General features: G+C 46.3%; 2 protein-coding genes across 3 annotated transcripts in view; both read left to right on the top strand.

The window, feature by feature from the left end:
• GUCY2C (guanylate cyclase 2C) overlaps positions 1 to 941 on the top strand; it is a 136,540-nt gene extending 135,599 nt beyond the window's left edge. For both annotated transcript variants that reach the window (XM_060245314.1, XM_060245313.1), the window contains one exon: positions 608 to 941. In XM_060245314.1, coding sequence (XP_060101297.1) covers positions 608 to 782 — 175 coding nt within the window. In that variant the 3' untranslated portion in view covers positions 783 to 941. The remainder of the gene's footprint in view (positions 1 to 607) is intronic.
• A 10,767-nt stretch (positions 942 to 11,708) lies between these two features.
• PLBD1 (phospholipase B domain containing 1) overlaps positions 11,709 to 20,892 on the top strand; it is a 74,171-nt gene continuing 64,987 nt past the window's right edge. The window contains exon 1 of the mRNA XM_060245312.1: positions 11,709 to 11,916. Coding sequence (XP_060101295.1) covers positions 11,832 to 11,916 — 85 coding nt within the window. The 5' untranslated portion in view covers positions 11,709 to 11,831. The remainder of the gene's footprint in view (positions 11,917 to 20,892) is intronic.

Below are 20,892 nucleotides of genomic sequence, written 5' to 3'. Positions count from 1 at the left end.
GAATTTAACAGGGGTCTCTTTCACTGAAATCAATGGAATTTAAAATGGCTCAGCTTTGTTGACATTCTGATATGTTTCTGGAATTAGAGCTTTAGTTCATTTATGCTTCACTTCATTCATCCAAGTACTGCATTATTCCAATTTATTCATAAACTATTCATGAAAAGATTCTGAAATAAGAATGATATCTCCCATATACTGAAACTCAATATAGGGATGGAGTCAATGGATTTTTTCCTCTCCCTTACCAGTGTAACACACTGTGCTCCTGAGGTACTCTTGAGAGTTGAGTGAATCCCAGGAACAGCATGGGATACAATCTGGGGGTCTGCAGTGAGGGGAGAATTGATGAAATTGCTTTCCTTCCTTGCGCAAATGAAAGCATCCTGCTTACAGAAGAAACCTTTAGGTCCACCATTTGCAATTTCACCATACTATCCTAATGTTATAGCCCAATAATATACAGAATCCTAAAGTTAGATGAATTGATTTAAAACATACAATAAGGATGGATGAATATGATAATAGTTAAAGGGTTTATTACTAAGACTTATAGTTGTTCTACCTCAGTGAATTATTGAAACCTTTTATCTCCTGCAATTTCCAGAGAGAATCAGCAGCGCTTGCAAGTTGATTTTGCTAAGATGATATCAGACTCTCTGCAGAAAAGACAAACAGAAGAATTCCAGATGCGAAAGCTTTCACGTGTGCTTAGTTATCACAAAGGCACTCTGGAATATCTGCAGGTGGCTACTATAGAAACTTCCAGCACTTACCTGTAATACTGGATAAAAAGTACATCGCTTGAATTTCAGCAAGCAAGCACTAAGTGTGATAGATTTCATACATATTTTCATTGTTGTAGACAGGAGAGGCGGCTGTGGAGAAAAATGCTATCTTTTCTTTGAGTGTTCGCTATAATAAATAATCTGTGGAAAGAATATGATCTTTGCTGCACTGGAAAAATACAGATGGCCCGATGTAAGATGCTGCTTCTAGATGATTGGAAGCTTCTCTGATACACTACTTCCTGAAAGTAGGGAAGAACAAAATAAGAGGTTTTCAAGATGACACCTTCCAGCATGGTACTTACGGGCTAAAGTAGAAAGCTGAGAAGATAGTAAAACAGGCACTTGCCCAGTGTAAGTAACTTCTTCTGTACCATTAGAAAAGTTCTGAAGCTGTGTGGAGTGCACAAGTGATGGACAAAGACCACTGGAAAAAGTTCTGGTGCAATTTGAAGGTACATGTAGACTGCATTCCAAGGTCTTGTGTACATCTATTCACTGAATGCACACCTGTTCTTGCTGGAAACTGCTGTCTGATCATCATTCTTTTTGAAACTAAAGCTAGCTGCATTTTTAATGTGAGCCTCTTAGGTAGCTTATGCTGCAAACACTTTTTCCTATTGTATTAACAGTCTAAAGTATTTTATATCTGGTATTTAAAATGTGTTTGTCTACTTTACACTTTCATCGTAGTGATTTGTCATGATTTATTGGACATGTTATGTTTGGAAAAATGATTTCTGTATTCTGGATATAGTTCTGGATATTTTGTTATGCTGACTCATATTATATTGCTAGAGATGTGACTGGAGAATCTTAACAGTCAGCAAAATCAAATGAAATCTTTCACAATTAGGTTTTCATAGTATTCCCCCCCAATTCCTGTTGCTGGGAGAAATAATTAAAAACACCAAGACAACTGTGGAAAACCAATCTTAAAATAAATTACGTTTTAAAGCTGTACTTCAGCTCTGTGTAAAATTTAACAAATGAACAGGATTGGGCATTTATCTGAGCTGAACATGGTAAACAGACTGACTGATTTCCCACTAAACTTACACCACCCTCACTCTCCTCCGTGGGGCTAATGCTGGATTTTGCACAAATTGCCCCAGACCAGCGAGTTGCCCTGCCTCTTTTCAAGTTCCCTCTGCAGTAAGCAGAATCCTCTGAAAACCAGTGTCTGTCTGCCGTGGAGGGAACTTGAAAAGGGGCGGGGCAACTTGCAGCTTATATGAAATCCAGCAGCCGCCCTACAGGGAAAAGGAGCAACAAGACCGAAACAAGGTGAGTGGGAAATCAGACACATTTTTTTTAGTGTTTTATACATTAAATTATATTGTGCCCAGAATACAACAAGAAGCCAGCGCATTTACAAGAACACAGAGATAATGTGTTTCCGATCACCGACCCTAGTTATGAAATGGTATGTTATGCTCAATGTTGGCTGAAATATCCAGTCAGTCTCTAAGTACAGTTCCATATCTCCTGAAGAAATCCTCAGTGGACTCATATCAGATGGTAGCGAATATCCTCTTTCTTGGCATGGCATTTAAGTGAATGGTGGTTGTGAAACTCCCTTGAATGAAATGGATTATTTAGAAACATTTCAATATAGCTTCTGACATGGCTTTGGGTCTCAAACTTCCTTGAAGGCTGCTTCCACATGGAGATTTTCCCCAACATGAAAAGGAGGAAACCCCTAAATCAAAAGACAACATTCATATCCTGTCACTTGGGACATTCTACTTTGTGGAGAAAAACCTGTCCCTCCCCCCTCCCCCCCCCCCCCCGGTTAAAAGGAATATTGGGAGTGGCCATTGTAGAGTGTCTGTGGACTCTCTTCCATTAGCACTACATGGAGGGAACTAAGCTGTACTTTCAAAATTGAGTGAGACAACTTGCTGCCATGCACCATTCCCACATTAGCTCTTTAAAGGGATGTTTCCTATTTCCCTGACAAATTGCACACGGTAGTATAACAAAGCAGCTCAGCAGGAAAGAGCAAGTGAGAGAAAAGGGGAATTTCTGAGTCATGTGCTAGCAATATAGGAAAAAGGGGAAGTGTCATGCCTGGGAGCAATAGCAGCAAGTTGTACAGGAACAGGGATGGGAGGATATTCTAATTTTCTGTTAATCCAGAAAGGACTGAAATGCTGCTAATCTATCATAATGTTGACCAACATTTAAGGAGACTCCCACTCTGGACATGGTTGCCATTCAATAAGGGAGCATGTTCATATTTTGAGGGTGCCATCAGATCCTGGACTACAGTTTTGGCTGGTGCACCATCTGTAACCATTCTTTGATTGACAGGATTTGGCCACAATTACATACACTCTGATCACATCTAGACTGGATTACTCCAATGCACTCTAACGTATCTCTCTAGCTCTACAAGAAGTGCCCTCTCTACCTATCTGGTTTTGGGTACTACTCAGCGTGTTGATTTTTACTTTTAAAACTTCAAATCGTTTAGGACTAGGCTACTTTTAAAGAACTGTCTTTTCAAATTTCAGGAAGGATATCAGCAGGGCCAGCCCTGCCACTAAGTAAATAGGCTTAGGGCATTGGCCTTCTGGGGGCACCGAATTGGGTGACCCTGATGTGACTTGGTGATGTTATCAGTGCAGGGGAGGGCACCAGAAGTTAGCCTTGCCTAGGGTGCCAGACAGTCTAGGCCTGGCCTTGGATGTCAGTGATTATCAGAGAGAAAGACTTTTCTGTAGTTGCTCCTCATCCACAGACTACTATCCAGTCGGTGCCTTGTTTTTTTCTTTCAGGGGCCAGATCATTGTAAGCCAAATTGCCATCAAAAGAGGTTTGGGGAATTAGTTTGGTGGGCAACTATGGCTCACTTAAGCAGGATCAAACCTTCGTATACAGGATGTGGTCTCCCAAGAATTTCCCTTTAAATAATGAGGAGATTTTGAGTCAACTAAAAGATATTTATTAAGAAATCACACATTCAAACAAGGTAAATAATTCATACAGCAATCACACAGTTCCTAAGAAAACATGTGAAATGGATAGAGGTAACATGAGGGTAACACAGACAAGGAAATACAACCGGGTCCAGATGTGCTTAGGGTTGTTACAACTAGAAGATGTGGACATGCACTGCCACCTGCCATGTCTGAGGGCCCCCTTACTTAGAGCAATGGGGGGGGGGCAAACAATCTGGTTCCATGTGCTCAGCTTGAAGAGAGAGAGAGAGATGAAGCTATCTCTCACGTTTTATAATCTTTAGAGGGGATGAGGTCCTCCCAGAAAAGGGGCTGGCTTGTGGTGGGCAGTGATAAGTCTTTTCTGGGTACCTGATTGGGTGCTCATCTCAAGCCAATGAGCAGAGCTGACTCTGGTCACCTGAATGGATCTCCAGGTAACCATAGATAGTGTTTACACAGTAATTACTAGAAGAATGGGTCAGGAGGCAGCTTGATGGGTATAAACTGATTTGGTTGATACCCAGGAAGGAAATCAGTGTAGTAGACAAAGACCTTGAGCACCTTGGTAGGCATTAGCACAGAAGTAAATAGAAAAGCGGAGTGGAAGTAATAGGCCTGAGGGATGGGCCATTGATCGGTAGCTGAGGATTAAGTCATGAGTAATATTTACTGGCAGACCCTATTGTCCTTATACATTCTGAGCGGGGGTGGGGTGGGTGGGTGGGGAGAGGGGCATGCTAAGAGGGTGCCTTAAGGTGGTGACCAGAACAAGCTCTCTACTGGGTCTACTCCATTTTGAATGGAGTATTTTCTTCGCCTGTTTCTGATCAGAATCCATTTTGTTTCCAGGAATAGGAGCCCAACTTCCTCGCTCTCTAGCTATTGGGGTGCTCCGTATGAACAGGCAGCACCAATCAGCCACACATTCTTTAAACATTAATTGAAAACTTCCTTATTTATTTTACAGTAGTATGTTTTTGACATGAAGTATCAGGGTATCTTCTGCTTCAAGCTCAGAAATTTGTGATTTTACTTAGAACTTTTTGAAAATACATTCTTGATTCATGATCCTAATGTACAGAAGAATTTAATGCAAGCTGTCAATTTACAATGCATTTGAAAATATTCTCATGTTATTTTAATAAAAGTTTAATCTTAAAAAGAGCGCATCTGCTCAATTATTCACTGCATTTGAAAGGTAGTTACTAATTGTTTTCTACAGTGTGAAATATATAAATACCTGCTGGGTTTTCTTACTTTGAAGACCAATATCAAATAAAAATAAATTTAATTCTTCTATTTTGCTCCCGTTTTAGTGTTTTTTGCTACCATCATTAACTCAGAAAGTACCTTGACCATATATTTGGTATGACTGTCAACATTATAAAACTATGTAAATAATTTTAGAAAAACTTGTAATGGAAACTAAATTATTTCCATAAGAACACAGGAGAAGCCATGTTGGATCAGGCCATTGGCCCATCCAGTCTGACACTCTGTCACACCATGGCCAAAAAACCCAGGTCCCATCAGGAGGTCCATCAGTGGAGCCAGGACACTAGGTGTAGTGTATCGGCAGCCACAAGCGCCATGCGCAGAGGCGACTGGGCTGTCCCAGGCGCCTCCAGCGCGGGGCACGTAATCAACAGCTGTTGACGCAGCTGTTGATTGGCGGGGATCCCGCTAGGTGCATTTATAATCAGCACAGATCCGCACCTCCCCATTTGGCTTGATGGGGGTTACGATGGGGGTTTCCCAGAAGGCGTAGTCCACCGGCTCGAGGACACCTTGGGCCGTGAGGCGGTCTAGCTCTGCCTCTATTTTAGGCTTCAAGGCGAACAGGACCCTCCTCGCCTTGAGCCTAATCGGCCTGACCGTGGGGTCTAGTGGTAGGGAAATGGCCGGCCCTTTGTAGCTCCCTAGGGACCCATCGAACACGTCCGGGAACTCTCGGCATATTTCCCCGAACCCTCTGGGCGTTAGGGTTTGCCCCACCCCCTCCAAGCGGATCCCCAAGGGTTTGAACCACGCCAGTCCTAGCAGGGTGGTAAGCTGGCGCCTTACCACCAGGATGTCCAGCGGGCCGTAGAAGGGCCCCCGCTCGACTTGCACCCGCGCCCACCCCGCAATTTGCACCGGGTTCTTCTGAAAGTCCCGGAGTATGAAGTCCGCCGGCCTTAGTTGAAGCCGCTGGCGGGGGCACAGCTTCCTCAGGGTCTCCTCCGCTATAATGGAAATGGAGGAACCTGAGTCCACCTCCATTTGGCAGGGGTTCCCTTCGATGAGGACCGCCATTTTAATTTTGTCGGGGTGGCGAGGGGCAAGTTCAGTACCTGAAGGGACGTGGAGTCTGTGGAGTGGAACTCCGCCGACTCGTGATGCGTGGTCGGCCTCCGGCGGTTGGGCTTGGCTCGGCAAGCCCTAGCTATGTGGCCGGTCTTCCCGCAGGTCCGGTACTGGCAGTCTCTCCGGTCGTGGGGGTCGCCGCAGCTGGCGCACTTGGTGGCAGGAACCCTCTCCGACGCTGGTGGTCGATCGGGTGCTTGGGGGCGTTGGGCTGCTCTGTTGGGTGGCCCGGCTGGGCGACGCAGCTGGTAGGCTTCTCCCTCCTCCGGGCGGTCGTGGTCCAGCTCCTCGTGGTGGACGGCGTCTGTCCGGGCCTTGGGAAAGGTCCTGGAGGTCCTCTCGAATGCCACTGCTTCGTTGAAAGCGCTCTGGAGGGTGAGCTCTTCCTTGGCGAAGAGCTTCTGCTGGAGCCTCTCGTCGCGGAGGCCCCACGTGAAGCGATCGGCCAGGGTGTCTTCCAGCTGGGGGAAGTTGCAGTTCCCGGCGATCCTGCGGAGGGCCGCCAAGTAGTCGGCGGCCGATTCTCCGGCCGCCTGGTCCCTTCTGTGGAACAGGAACCGGCGGGCCACCTGTGAAGGCTGAGGTAAGAAGTGGCCGGTGAGGAGTCTGCTGACCTCGGTGAAGGACTTCTCCGTGAGGCGGGCGGGGGCCGAGAGACCCTTGGCGATCTCAAATGTGGCCGCCCCGCAGACGCTCAGGAGAACATCCCTCTTCATGCTGTCCTCCGTGACCTTGTTGGCCCTCAGGTAGCATTCGACCCATTCCAGGTAGGATTCCCAGGCCTCTGGATTCGCGGGGTCGAACGGCTCGACATGACCGGTGGTTCCGCCCTGGTTGGCCATGGTGGCTGCGGCGGCGGTCGTGGCCTGGTGGTGCCCTTGGTCTCCAATGCAGCCGATGCGGCTAGGATCCCACCTTCGTCGCCAGTGTAACGTACTCGAAGCGGAGACGAGAGTAGGGCAACATAGTTTATTAGGAGCATGTTGCAAGAGAGGGAACTCGCGGGCCGGGTCCCGCTTATGTACAATCTCCGGTACAGCCTACTGGACAGGTCGGGCCAATCCTGACCTGTTAAACTTCCCGACGCAGCTGTTGATTGGCGGGGATCCCGCTAGGTGCATTTATAATCGGCACAGATCCGCACCTCCCCGTTTGGCTTGATGGGGGTTACGATGGGGGTTTCCCAGCTGTTGATTGGCGGGGATCCCGCTAGGTGCATTTATAATCAACAGCACCTAGCGGGATCTAAGATATTTGGGAAGCTAGACCTGGCACAGGCCTACCAGCAGCTCCCAGTAGACAACAAGACGGCGGAGGCCCAAACGATCGTGACGCACAGGGGGGCCTTCCGGGTGAAGAGGCTACAGTTTGGGGTTAGCGTCGCTCCGGGGATTTTCCAGAGCATAATGGACGCTCTCCTTAAAGGGATCCCAGGAGTCCAGCCGTTCTTCGATGACGTTTTAGTCGCCGCCCCAGACCCCGAAGAATTCGGCAACCGCCGAGAGGTGCTCCGCCGGTTCCAGGCAGCGGGGCTCAAGGTTAAGAGGGAGAAATGCTTGCTGGGGGTCCCACGGGTGGAGTTCCTGGGGTTCGCCGTCGACACGGCAGGAATCCACCCAACGGAAGAAAAGACCCGAGCCATCGTGCAAGCCCTGGCCCCCACGTGTAAAGCGGAGCTACAAAGCTTCTTGGGGGTGCTCAACTTTTACCATTCATTCCTCCCCCACAAGGCAGCCCTGGCAGAGCCCCTTCACCAGCTGCTGGACAAAAAAGCCCCTTGGGTTTGGGGCAAACGACAGGCCGCCGCGTTTCAGGCGGTCAAGGACGTCCTGGTGTCCAATGCGGTGCTCCACCATTTTGACGAGGGCCTCCCCGTCATCCTGGCCTGCGATGCATCGCCTTATGGGGTGGGAGCAGTCCTGGGGCACCAGCTTCCGGACGGGAGGGAGGTACCGGTCGCTTACTACTCCCGCACACTCACTCCAGCCGAGCGCAACTACGCGCAGATAGATAAAGAGGCCCTGGCAATTGTGGCGGGGGTCCGCAAGTTCCATGAGTATCTATACGGGAGAAGGTTCACCATTGTCACGGACCACAAGCCCCTCTTAGGTCTACTGGCCCCAGACCGACAAACCCCCCAAATACTCTCACAGCGCGTGTTGAGGTGGAACCAATTCCTCAACTCATACACGTACACACTGGTCCACTGGGCCGGCAAGGCTATGGGTCACACGGACGCGCTCAGCCGCTTGCCGCTTCCTGGAACGGGTCCAGACCCCGCCCCCGCACACCAGGTCATGCTGATGGAGAGCCTCCCGGAGCAGCCCCTCCACGCAGCGGAGGTAGCCAAGGCCACACAGAAACACAAGACATTGGCGCGGGTGCTCGACTGGGTGGTGAGGGGCTGGCCAGAAGGGAACATGGGGGAAGAATTCAAGCCATATAAGACCAGGCGGGAGGAACTAGCAGCCCACAAAGGGTGCCTATTATGAAGAAGCAGGGTGGTGGTCCCGCCCCCGCTGCAGAAGCGGGTCCTGGAATCCCTACACGAGACCCATCCCGGCATAGTCCGAATGAAGGCGTTAGCCAGGAGCTACGTCTGGTGGCCGGGAATGGACGGGGAGATTGAGACCTGGGTTCGGAGGTGCCAGACATGCCAGGAAACGCGGCCCGAGCCTCCCAGCGCCCCCGCGACACGGTGGGAGTCTACCAGGAAGCCATGGTCGAGACTCCACCTCGACTTCACGGGGCCATTCCAGGGGCAGATCTTCATGATAATCGTGGACGCCTACACCAAATGGCTGGAGGTCATTCCCGTAGGGTCCACCTCGTCAGCCGCCGCAATCAAGGCGCTGCGCAGGGTCTTATGTACACACGGTATCCCGGACACCATAGTCTCCGATAACGGGACCGCGTTCACCTCAGCCGACTTCCAGGCGTTCCTCCAGCGATATCTGATTAGGCACATAAGGTCGGCCCCCTTCCACCCGGCCACCAACGGCCTGGCAGAGCGGATGGTCCGCACAACAAAGGAAGCCCTGAGCCGAATTGTACAGGGCGACTGGGACCACAGGTTGGCCGCGTTCCTCTTCGATAATAGGATCACACCCAACCCGGTCACAGGGGTTAGTCCGGCAGAGCTCCTCATGGGGCGCAAGCTCATAACCCGACTGGACAGACTACATCCCGACCGGGCTTCAGACACCTGCGAGAGTCCAGAGGTCCGGGACGCGGCCAGAGGTTTCTTTGCGGGCGATCACGTATACGCCCGGAACTATGCGAGGGGCCCCGACTGGGTGGCGGGCCGAGTGCTACGAGTAACTGGGTCCCACCACTATGATATATCCACGGAGGGGGGCCAAGTATTACGGCGGCACATAGACCAGTTGCGCCGCCGCATGCTACCAGAGGAACCAGCAGACACTGAGGGGGAGAGAGCAGGGGTGGAACCGACTGGAGACCGATCAGAGGACGCGGCCCCAACACCAGTTATACCCCCGCTAGAAGCGCCGGGGCCAACAGAGCCCGAGGGACCAGCAGAACCAGTCCCGCAGCCCCCGTCCGCACCACGATCCACAGACGCACCGACAGCGGCGACCGCGCCCCCTCCGCAGGACCTCCCTAGACGGTCCACCAGGGAGCGCCGGCCTCCCGTGTATCTTAAAGACTGTGTTCATTAACCAGGGGGGGAGGGGTGTAGTGTATCGGCAGCCACAAGCGCCATGCGCAGAGGCGACTGGGCCGTCCCAGGCGCCTCCAGCGCGGGGCGCGTAATCCCCGCCAATCAACAGCTGCGGCGGGAAGTTTAACAGGTCAGGATTGGCCCGACCTGTCCAGTAGGCTGTACCGGAGATTGTACATAAGCGGGACCCGGCCCGCGAGTTCCCTCTCTTGCAACGTGCTCCTAATAAACTATGTTGCCCTACTCTCGTCTCCGCTTCGAGTACGTTACACTAGGAGTCCTCGCACTGTTGCCCTTCCCAAGCACCAAGTATACAGAGCATCACTTGCTGCAGACAGAGAGTTCCAACAATACACTGTGGCTAATGGCCACTGATGGCAACAGTTTTCACACATTATATATTCTGCACTAGACCTTTGATTCTGGTTCAGCCCTGTTCCCAAACTGACATTCTAAACTTGAATCATGGATTCATAGAAGCCAACTCTGTGAGTTTATGATTCTATGTTTACAGTGTAGAAAATCAATTTTGTGGACAGGGCTGAACCAGGATTAAAGTTCTAGTGCGGATTTGAAAAACACCTTTGATCTTTGTCTCCTGTAACTATTGTGAGACAAAAAAATCTAAGAGAACAGTTTTTAAAGTGTGCGTCCTAGCTAGTGTAAGGATTTAAAGAACATTAGAAAGCAAGTTAAATTTAAGTGTCATTGTGAAAATATGCTGACCACATGATATTTTCTTAGATATAATTTCTGAATGTTTTTTTAAAAAATAAAGGTAAATGTAGTGTCCATGGGCAACAAGGGTGATCAAATAAATAACTGAAAACAAAGAAGCATTAAATTTGAAATAATACAATTCCATCAATACCTTCATGTGTGAATAACATTTTTAATCTGTATTAAGTAGATATAAAAACAGGACTAATCTAAAACTACACTACAATTAGTCTTAAAAGTTATTCTGAAACAAGACCCTAAAATTCAAAGTACAAAATATGGGGAAAAAATCTGTTTTCACTTAATGAAGTATATTCTTAGTTGAATGATGATGTGTTTTAAATCAGGAGAAAACATAGTCGTAGCCGTAACATCCATTTGGCAGTTAATAACTGCCTTTGCATGCTAGCGTTTAAAGTGGGATTTTTAATCTGGAAAACTAACAAGGGCACATCAGTGCTATCAATGGACTACATACTTCTCACAGGTCCCAGGAAGCATCAGTTTTGGGCATAAACCCAATATTTCATGCCAGAATACAGGATTATCACAAGAGAATTAGAATGACAACCATGCATAAGTGTGCAAGCTCGATAACTAGTTTGGCATCAGCTTCTGAAAAGACACACCTCATCATCTCTGAAAACCTATTTGATCTTGCTTGATTCTTGAACAAGAGATTAAAGAGCTCAATATCTAAAGCAATCTGAACAAAATTATTATGATTTTGCTTTAAGGACTGAATCGTAAGAGTATTTGACAAATTTCTATTTGTGTAAGCATTCAGGTGGAACTTTGATAGAATGGTGTAGAGTGAGCACTCTTCCATAAATGCCAATCATGCCATATACTATCCAGTCGTTTCAAAACTCTGAACATCAGTTAACATTAACCTTTAAAAATGCACCTTTTTGCCACTTTTTTTAAAAAAAGCAACTCCTTCTCGTGAGGGAAACGGCGAGGTACCTATTCCGTTTTAAGTGATCTTAAGCACGCACTAGTATGGGAACTTCTTATTATTTTAACCATCCTGATTAGGCGCTACCACGATTTTGGGAGCCGCTCGTAAAGAAAACGTAGCGGGAGAGATAGTCGCCGGCGCGGAGACCCTTATTCTTAGCAGCGCCTTCTGGTCTCCGTCCGAGGCAGTCAAGATGCCCCAAACTGGGGGTGAAGGGCGTTCCCCTTCCCTCTACTCCCACCCCGTCAAGGCTGGGGCGGGCCTGCAGCGACTACTCACGAGCAGCAGCGCTGGGCGAAGGCGGGCCATGCCCTCAGGGAGAAAACTGTCTAAATCGCAGGGCCGCCGCCTCACTCAGAAATACAACGCACAACGTGCTACTCAGCATGGCCCGGCTACCTTCCTGCCTGTCCTCCTGCTGTTGTTTCTGGGGTGTTTTTCTTCTCTGGGTCGTGGCGGAAACTCGAGCAGGTGAGGAGCGCAGAAAAGATAGCCCCGACTGGAGACGTGGCGGTGGGTGGCGGAGCGGGAGGACCCCAAAGACCAGGAAGAGAGCGAGCAGCAGTAAAGTCGCGTTTCTGGAGACACTGAGGCGCCCAACCTTGAGCTAGAGAGACTGTGTGAGATCTCCTCAGGCGTGTCTTCGGAGCCTCGCAGAGAAACTCTGCTCTATTTTCTTGCTTTCCCCACACGCTAAGTTTTTTTCTGTGACGACCTTAACACCCCACTGTAGAGAGTTTTAGAAAACTGTTTTTAAGGGGGGGGGGAGACACCGAAATGTCCTTCGTTTGGAACTAATGCCGAACGTTTATAGGTTGTGGTTGCGGAGTTTAAATTTAAGTTAAATGTATTCTAGAATCACAGAGACAGTTTCCATTACTACAGATTTATATAGAGCTGAAGTTTTTAAAAAACATCAAGTTAGGAAGGTGTTTTGTTTTAAAGGATTCATTATCTGAGGTTAAAAAAATGAGTAACCCCCCCTTCCTGGCACATCTGCTGTACTCTGGAAAGAGGCATTTGCTGAATGTTGGACGCTTGTTTGGTGTTAGTCTAGCACAGTGGTCCCCAACCTTTTTGAACCTGTGAGCACCTTTGGAATTCCAAAGGAGGCGGAGGCACACAATGGCTGCCAGAGGAGGCAGAGTCATGCACATGGAGGAATCCCCAGTATTGCGAAGAAGAGGGGTAATTTAAAAAATACGCTTGGAAAGAGAAGTGACAGAATAAAATCACCACTGTGGTGGCAGCTGTACCTAAAACAATGTTATTTCAATCTGCATAGCCAACGAGCTCTCCAGTGACCAATCAAAAGCCCTGCCAAGCAAGAGCCCCACCTTCCACCCACTCTAAAACAGTTGATGAGCACCAGGAAAGGTACCAGTGGATGCCATGATGCCCATAAGCATCATGTTGAGGACCCCTGGTCTAGTACCCGCTACTACATTTAGGAATTGATAAAGTACATTAGCAGTACATTTTAAAAAGATGGGTTAAATTTTAAAAAAAGTTTGCACATCCACTCTGTGTAAACAATTATCTACATAACTTGCAAGATTGTTTTCATCCGCATTTGCCAGCTATATAGAAAATTCATGACATGCTTGTTCTGCTTTTGAACAGTTGTACAACACCTGCTGGATATGAGACAACATCAGGACACATATATGGTGGTGATCAGTGTTCACATCACATCATAAATTCATATTCATGTCATGGTTGGAATTTTTATCTTCTAGGTCAGGGGTGACCAAAGTGTGGCTCAGGAGCCACGTGTGGCTCTTTCACACAAACGGAGTGGCTCTTAAAGCCCCCACTGCCCTGTTGTCCAGCTTGGAGAGGGCATTTATCTCTTTAAATCACTTCTCCAAGCCAAGCTAGCCAGAGGCTTGGAGAATGCATGCAAAGATAAATTTGCTTTCTTTCCACCTCTCCGCCTCCCCATTTATTTATTTATTTCCTTCTCTCAAATATCTGAAATTCATGTCTTAAGGCTCACAAACATCTGATGTTTATTCTATGTGGCTCTTACGTTAAGCAAGTTTGGTCACCTATTCTGAGCCCACTTCGGTGGGGTAGGGTGGGATATAAATCGAAATAAATAAACAAACAAACAAATAAATAGGTGAAGTTCTAATTTATGTACTTCTAAAAGGAAAAAAATCCATTAATTTAAAGATTATTATGCCATTGAAAGAAAAACTTTTTAGAACATAGCATATGGGTTTCAATAGTTCTTGTAGGTTTAGAATATAGGTTATAATCAATATTCCCTCTAAGTCAGGGGTGGGGAACCTCCGTCCCGAGGGCCATATGCAGCCCTCGAGGTCACTTGGTGTGGCCCTCGGGGATTGCTGGGCTGAACCGAGCCATGTGGCAGCCTCTCTGGGGCCTGCCTGGTCAGCAAAGATCATGTGGCCCAGCCGCACTGTGCAGCAGCCTCCCTGGGGCCTGGCTGGCCGGCCAGAATTGCTGCAGGGCCTGGAAAAGTTACTGTCACAGTTCAGTTTGCACTTGATTATCCCAGATGGTGTGACCTGATATGCTAATATTAGGGGATGTGGTCTAATATGCTACTGAGTTCCTGCTGGACTTTTTCTACAAAAAAGCTCTGGATTTATACATTTGCCTAGGGCGGCGGACCGGGGAGGTGTGTGTGCGCCAGATTGGGCTTTCCCCATATGACTTCAAATAGAAAAACAATTATTTGCATTAATTTTGCTGGCCTGAATCATTCTCCTTTGGCGGAGCACTGTTTTTTAAATGGATAATTTTTATGGCCTGCGAATGATGTTATAAAGGGCCAGAAAAAAGGTTGCCCACCCCTGCTCTAAGCTGTGGGGTCTTCTGAGCAAAAATTCTGCTTTGTGAGCTGCTGGCATTAAAGTTGTGAGCTACTGCATAAATTAGTTTACTCTGGGGCCATTTTTCCTCAGCAAAGACAAAAATGTATGAGTCGGAGGCTAAAAAATTGAGCTAGCTCACACTAGCTTAGCTGAGCTAGCATAAAGGGAACACTGGTTATAATTTATCTGCATATGTATATGTTGCAGCTATGAATTATAGAATGGCAAAATTTGCAGCCATAATGAGGACCAAACAGACATGATGGTGGTCACAGCAAAAACACCTTCACATTTAAGTATTCCACTGTATTAAGGGCCAAAACAGGTATGATGGTAGCTGTCCTTCAGTCCTCTCCTTGTTATCTCACTGGTGCTACCGTGCACGAAAAAGCCTCCATTCAGAGTGTGGGGCAAAGAGCACATGCCCCATGAAAACTTTAATTCCTTCTTGTCCTCAAAACAGTACAGTGAGAACAACACCAGATGCATTTTAAAAGTACATGTACGTTTTTATTGTGTACATAGCCTGCAAATTCAGATCTCAGAGGGTAGCTGATTCTATCGGGCCACAGCTCAAAAGGCCCTGATCCAAGTTCTAATCACTTTCCCCATGACTGTACGGAGACAGTGAAAAATGTCCATAGTCATTAATAACGTGTATTCCAGTGATAGTCAGTGTCTGGGGGGCAGAGCCGGTTCCAGGTTTTGGGAAACCCTTGGGAAAGAGTATTAAGAGCCCCCCTAACTCCTCTGCCCACCACCAACTCTCTGCTCCCTTCCACCTGCATGCCCTCCACCTGCCTGTGCATCCTCCCACCATTCACACTCAGAGTTACCCACAGTGTCTACAGCTGGGAATGTTGGTGGCAGAGTGCTTGAAAGTGAGTAGGTGCAGGAAAGGCACAAAGGCAGATGATGGAGAGAGGTGCATGGGCAGGGAGGTGGTGCCATTGAGCCCTGCCAGAAGACCTGGGCTCCAGTGGCTGCCCCACCTCAGGCGTCACTGATTTTGGCTTTGTTTATGAGCCACATGCATCTCTTTGATATGTCATCTGTGGCTCTGTTGAGAACTGTTCCCCAACATGGCACCTGCCTCATGTTTCAGGAAAGTGAGCAAGACTCTTGCCCAATGGGCAGGGCCAGCTCACCCACTAGGCAAAATAGGTGGTTGCCTAGGGCACCAGGAGGGTGGGGGCACCAAATTGGGCCCCAGGCAAGCACGTAGTTATTAGGATTCACCTAGTTATTTGCCTGCCTCCTCCCCCCACCGGCCACCACCACCGCCCGCCCCTCCATTTTTCTTCTCTTCGCCTCTCCCCATGGCTCTGCACCCCCCTTTCTGCCACCTCCCCCCTCCCCACCGCTTTGTCCTCCTCTCTCCCAACCCTTCCCCACACCACCTGGTTTTCAATGCGGGAATCAGCTCTACCACTGCGTCCCAGCTCTCTAAAGCCCCCTGCCCGATCACTGGGTCGGCGGGAAAACTGCGCTGTGAGGCAGGGCCGCACTCAGTTTGTCATGAGCAGTGTCCTGAAAGGGTGCCTCTGCTGCCGCTGACTCCTCCCCTCCCTATTTCCTGGCTGTGAAAGGAGTCAGTGGCAGCAGAGGCGCCCTTTCAGGATGCTTGTGACAGACTGAGCATGATCCGGCCCCACGGCGCAGTTTTGCCTGCCTACCCAGTCATCGGGCGGAGGGAGGGGGGCTTTAGAGAGCCAGAACGTGGCGGTAGAGCCAGTTCCGGCATTGAAATCCTTGTGGTGTGGAGAAGGGCCAGGAGGGAGAAGGAGGAGGCGGTGCGGCGTGGAGGGGAGAGGCGTGGGGGGGGGAGCATGGAGCTGCGGGGGGGCCTTTTATGGGGGCACCAGGCAGCAAGTCTGCCCAGGGCACCATGGGGCGTCGGGCCGCTTCTGCCAGTGGGGCTTGTCATTAGCAGATGGTTCCCGCCTTGAAATAGCTGGTTTTGGAGAACTAGGTAAGCCTCCCTGACTAGGACTAGCAAACCTCCCTGAGATGCAGGCCTCATGCCAGGAATGGAAGTGTATATAGCTCTTTTGGTTGATGGCAACTGTGAATGAGGGTCTCTGGAAGTCATTGAGTGCGTAGCACCAGTCTAGCTAGAGATCAACTGAAAAAGGGTCTAAAGGGGCCTGGGAAAATGAAAGAGCTGTTCATAGAAATAGAAGGACCAGTGTCACACACAATCCAACACAGCAGTATTTAACTGAAACTGCCATTGAATGTTTGTTGCCTGTGGAGGCACAGGGGTGCTTCTCTACCACTGCCACTTAGCCAGTTAGAGTTCTAAGGGCTGAACAGTTGAATCCCAATAACCAATCCACACATCTTGTGGCTAATGCTCTGAGGTGGTCTGGATTATTGTGGGTCTTAGAAACTTTAGCAGACTCCAGCCTTCAAGGGGGGGTATCCTGAGGGGGAAAGTCTTTGCCCATATTCCAGGGAAACAGGAACCTTTATTATTGTCTTACCTGAATGGACTTGAAAAGGGTTCATCCTCTGTCTTTATGACTTGCAGACCAGGGGTCCCAGACCCAGCTACAGAAATGCTGCTGCAGAACATTTTATCTGACATCTCATATCTGAAGCTGCTATAATATTATCCCCAGTGCTTCTCAGATTTTCTGAAATGGGACCCACTTCTAACTTACTGTACTGTTCAGCACCAAATTCTAAACAAAATGCACCTTTGGAGTTCCTCTTGAAAAGTAACTCCATGCTACCTTCCCCCTCCCCAGCATAAAATACAGGAATCTCACATCTGTTTAAAGTGACCACAGTTATAATTTATTTTTCCTGTGGTCTCTGCTGTGATTAGCTCCTTCCTGATGATGATGGGAGGGGTTGGTTTGGAGCAAAAAGCACACAGTACATGTTTTCTGGTCCATGCCTCCTCCTCCTCCTAGCCACCTCCAATCAGCTGATCTGAGTCTGAGCTTGAAGATGAAACCATGGGGGACATAGTTTTTGCTCAAAATGAAAGAGTATTTTCTGCTTCAAGCCACCACTAGCAGTTGTGGGGGAAACTCGCAGCAGCAAGTGTACAGGATGAGCTTCCCACAATAAAGCTCCCTCCACTATTCATCACAAGCCAAGTTGCTGTTGAGTTGTGTTGTCTGTAATCATGAAGGCATCAGTTCTTTGTTTGGGCTTTTTTAAACCTTCCTTTTACTTTGGGGACGTTTTCCTGCAGGTTTGTAGGAAAATCCACCCTTTCGTTACATGGATTCAATTTTGTTGATTCATAGTTGGGGGTATGTTCAGAATTAAATAGGTCAATAGCATTACTGAGCAACTGGCTGAATTTCATGGGCATTTTGCACATTATTCAGAGACCAACTCAAATTTGCTGTAGAGTTCTATAAAGCCTCCTCTCCCAACTCACCCTGTTCTTTCCCCTATCTCCTGGCATTGCAACCTTCCTGCAAGAGAATCATTACCCTCTTATGGGTTGTGATCCCCTGTTCAAGAGCTGCTGACTTACAGCGATGGTCATGTCCCCCCCCCCCCGCCTTTTAAAACTACATTTAATATATTGCCATATGCAGTCATCAAGAAATATTCTGGTGTATATTATTATGATATATTGCTAATGGCCATGTTATAATAATATCTCACTTTGTATTTTTTTTCTGGATGAGATGCTGCCTTTGTGAAGATGAATGCTAACTCACAATGGAATCATGGAATAATAGAGTTGGAAGGGACCTCCAGGGTCATCTAGTCCAACCCCCTGCACAATGCAGAAAATTCACAAATACCTCCCCTAAAATTCACAGGATTAGCATTGCTGTCAGATGGCCATCTAGTCTTTGTTTAAAAACCTCCAAGGATGAAGAGCCCACCACCTCCCGAGGAAGCCTGTTACTCTGAGGAACTGCTCTGTCTGGAAGTTCTTCGTAATGTTGAGCCAGAAACTCTTCTGATTTAATTTCAACCCACTGGTTCTGGTCCTACTTTCTGGAGCAACAGAAAACAATTCTGCACAATTCTGCATCATTTTCTTTTTAACAGAGCATTCAGTTTGGCTTTGTACTCAGATAAATATTGAAATGTATTTTTGGAATTTCTAGCACCAGATTTAAATTTCCTGATGACACCTCTGAATTAATTCTAGCAGAAACTGGAAGGATAGATTATAGAGTGCCAATGTGTTGTAGCTACCTGACTTTAGTTTGTGTGGCAGAACAGAACAATGGTGATGTTTCATCATGCATATAGGTTTGGTTCTCCCATGCAACAGGAAGAGTGTTACCACAGAAGGACATACAAGCTGTAACCCAGTTTATGTTGCAGCTTTTGCTGGTAACATCACAGAATGAAGCTGTATGTCAATGAGAATGACATGATAGCCTACACGAAGATAGCTACTCCCACAGAGGCATTAGCAATTTATTGCCAACATCATTCCCAGTGATGTCTTCACCTTAGCTACACATACTGTATAAGCCACCATTCAGAATATGATGGTAGGTCTCCTATCTTTATTAGTCAAAGTAATCAATATTCCTCTCATTACTGCTTTATAGGCATCCCAGACCGTCTGAAATTCTATATCTGTCATTCATTTGAAAGAAAGCTTTAGTTTAATTTTCTAGGTATGACACTATTTCTTTATTCTATAGTAAATCTTCATTCAATCTCCATCTTCTCAATTTCTTAGACAATTTTGTAATCCACATTATTGGGTTATGGTCAGCCTTAATTTTAGGTAAAATCTCTATTTTCCTTGTTATATGACCTAAATCTTTCGTGCCCCATAACATGTCAGTTCTGGAAAAAGTTGTATGTCTTGCTGAAAAAAAGGTATAGTCCTGCACTTCAGGGTTAAATTTTCTCCATATGTTCTCCAAATTTTCTTGTTTGACCAATTCAAAAAAAGACTTTGGCAATTTTCCTTCTTTGTTATTATTTTTCCCCCCAGACCTATCCAGTGAGTTCTTAATTGTTCCATTGAAGTCTCCCATTATCAAAACTTGGTCATAAGTCAGTTCATCAAATTGTTGTATAATGTCTATAAAAAAAGCATCCTTTGCACCATTAGGCGCATACAGTCCCAATAACAACTTTTTTTTGCATTTAATATTATTTCTACTGCTACAAAACTTCCATCTTTATCTTTAAACACTAATTTTGGCTCCAATTCTTGTTTGATATAAAAAATCACTCCCCTTTTCTTCTGTTCAGCCAATGAAAAAAATTCTAACCGCAATTGTTTATTCCATAAAAATTTGTAATCCTTTTGTTTAATATGCACTTCTTGTAAACAAACTATATTACAATTTTGCTTTTTAATCCAATGAAACGTTGCCCTTCTTTTTTGTGGTGAATTTAGTCCATTTACATTCCAAGACAATAATTTGTGATCCATCATGGTTCAAATTCTTTATGTTCTTCATAAAATCTACACAGTTTCTGTACTTTGTAATTGTGATTCTTTTCCCCTGAAGTTCAAACCTCAAACCTTCAGGTATTATCCATCTAAACCTCATTTCATTGTCCTGTAATTTTTCTGTCAGTTTTTTATATGTTCTTCTGTCATTTATCACTTGCCTTGGCAACTCCTTCATAATTCTTACTCTGCTGCCTCCCACTATCAATGTCTTTTCAAAGTTTTTATTCATAATCTTTCTCACCATTTCTTTTGTCATGTATCTTATGACAACATCTCTTGGTAAATTATTTTTCTTGGCATAGAGTGATTTCACTCTATACATATAGTCATACATATATTTAGTCTCTTCAGGATCTTCCTCTAAAAATTATGCAATTATTTTTATTATATATTCTTTCAAGTCACAATCTTCCTTTTCAGGTACTCCTCTCAGACGTATCTGAGTGTCCATCAATTTGCAGTCATGGATTGTCACTTTTTCTTGTATTTTCAACAAGATGGAGTCATGAACTTTCATTCTCCCTTCTACCTCCTGCACTTTCTTAGATGTTTCCTCTGTTTCCTTTCTGAGATCTTCCATATCTTTTTTAAGCTCTTCTATAATTTCTTTTTTTTTTTTGATGCAGTTATCATCTCTTCAATGCCTTTCATCATTCTGGCCTCCATTGCCTCTAATTGATCCTGCATTTTCTCCAATGAAATAGCCCTTGTATGGGTTTTCTTGTGTTCTGACATTTAAAAACCCCCAAAATTTTGATCTCACCAATTTCAAATTTGACTATTAGGTTCAAAAGATTAGAACTTGCTTTTTATAACAAGCCTAATTTCGCTGTCCTCAGAGCTTCCCAGACCGAGATATTAATTTTTAAAATTTTTAAATCCTTCAAAATAGCGGTTGTGACTTTTTGCTTCTCTCTGAAAAAAATTTCCCTTTTTCTTTTAAAGACTTCTAAAGTCCATTATAAACAATATGTCCAATAATATTTATCTTCTTATCATCATCTCAATTAATTCCAACAATTTTTAATGTCCCGAACACTTTAAAAATATTATTTTAATTTTGACCTCCTTGCAATAGACGCTGATGCTTCTCAATGGTATTATAGGCCTAGAGTAGGCTTTTCATCCTCTACTTCCTGCTTTACTTGCCACCAAATCTCATTTTCACTGGTAAAGAGATCTCGCGATACT

Source organism: Heteronotia binoei, chromosome 8 (assembly GCF_032191835.1).
Source record: "Heteronotia binoei isolate CCM8104 ecotype False Entrance Well chromosome 8, APGP_CSIRO_Hbin_v1, whole genome shotgun sequence".
NCBI classification, from domain to species: Eukaryota; Metazoa; Chordata; class Lepidosauria; order Squamata; family Gekkonidae; genus Heteronotia; species Heteronotia binoei.
Note: the sequence above shows the minus strand (reverse complement) of the source record. Positions and strands in the feature narration are given on the sequence as shown.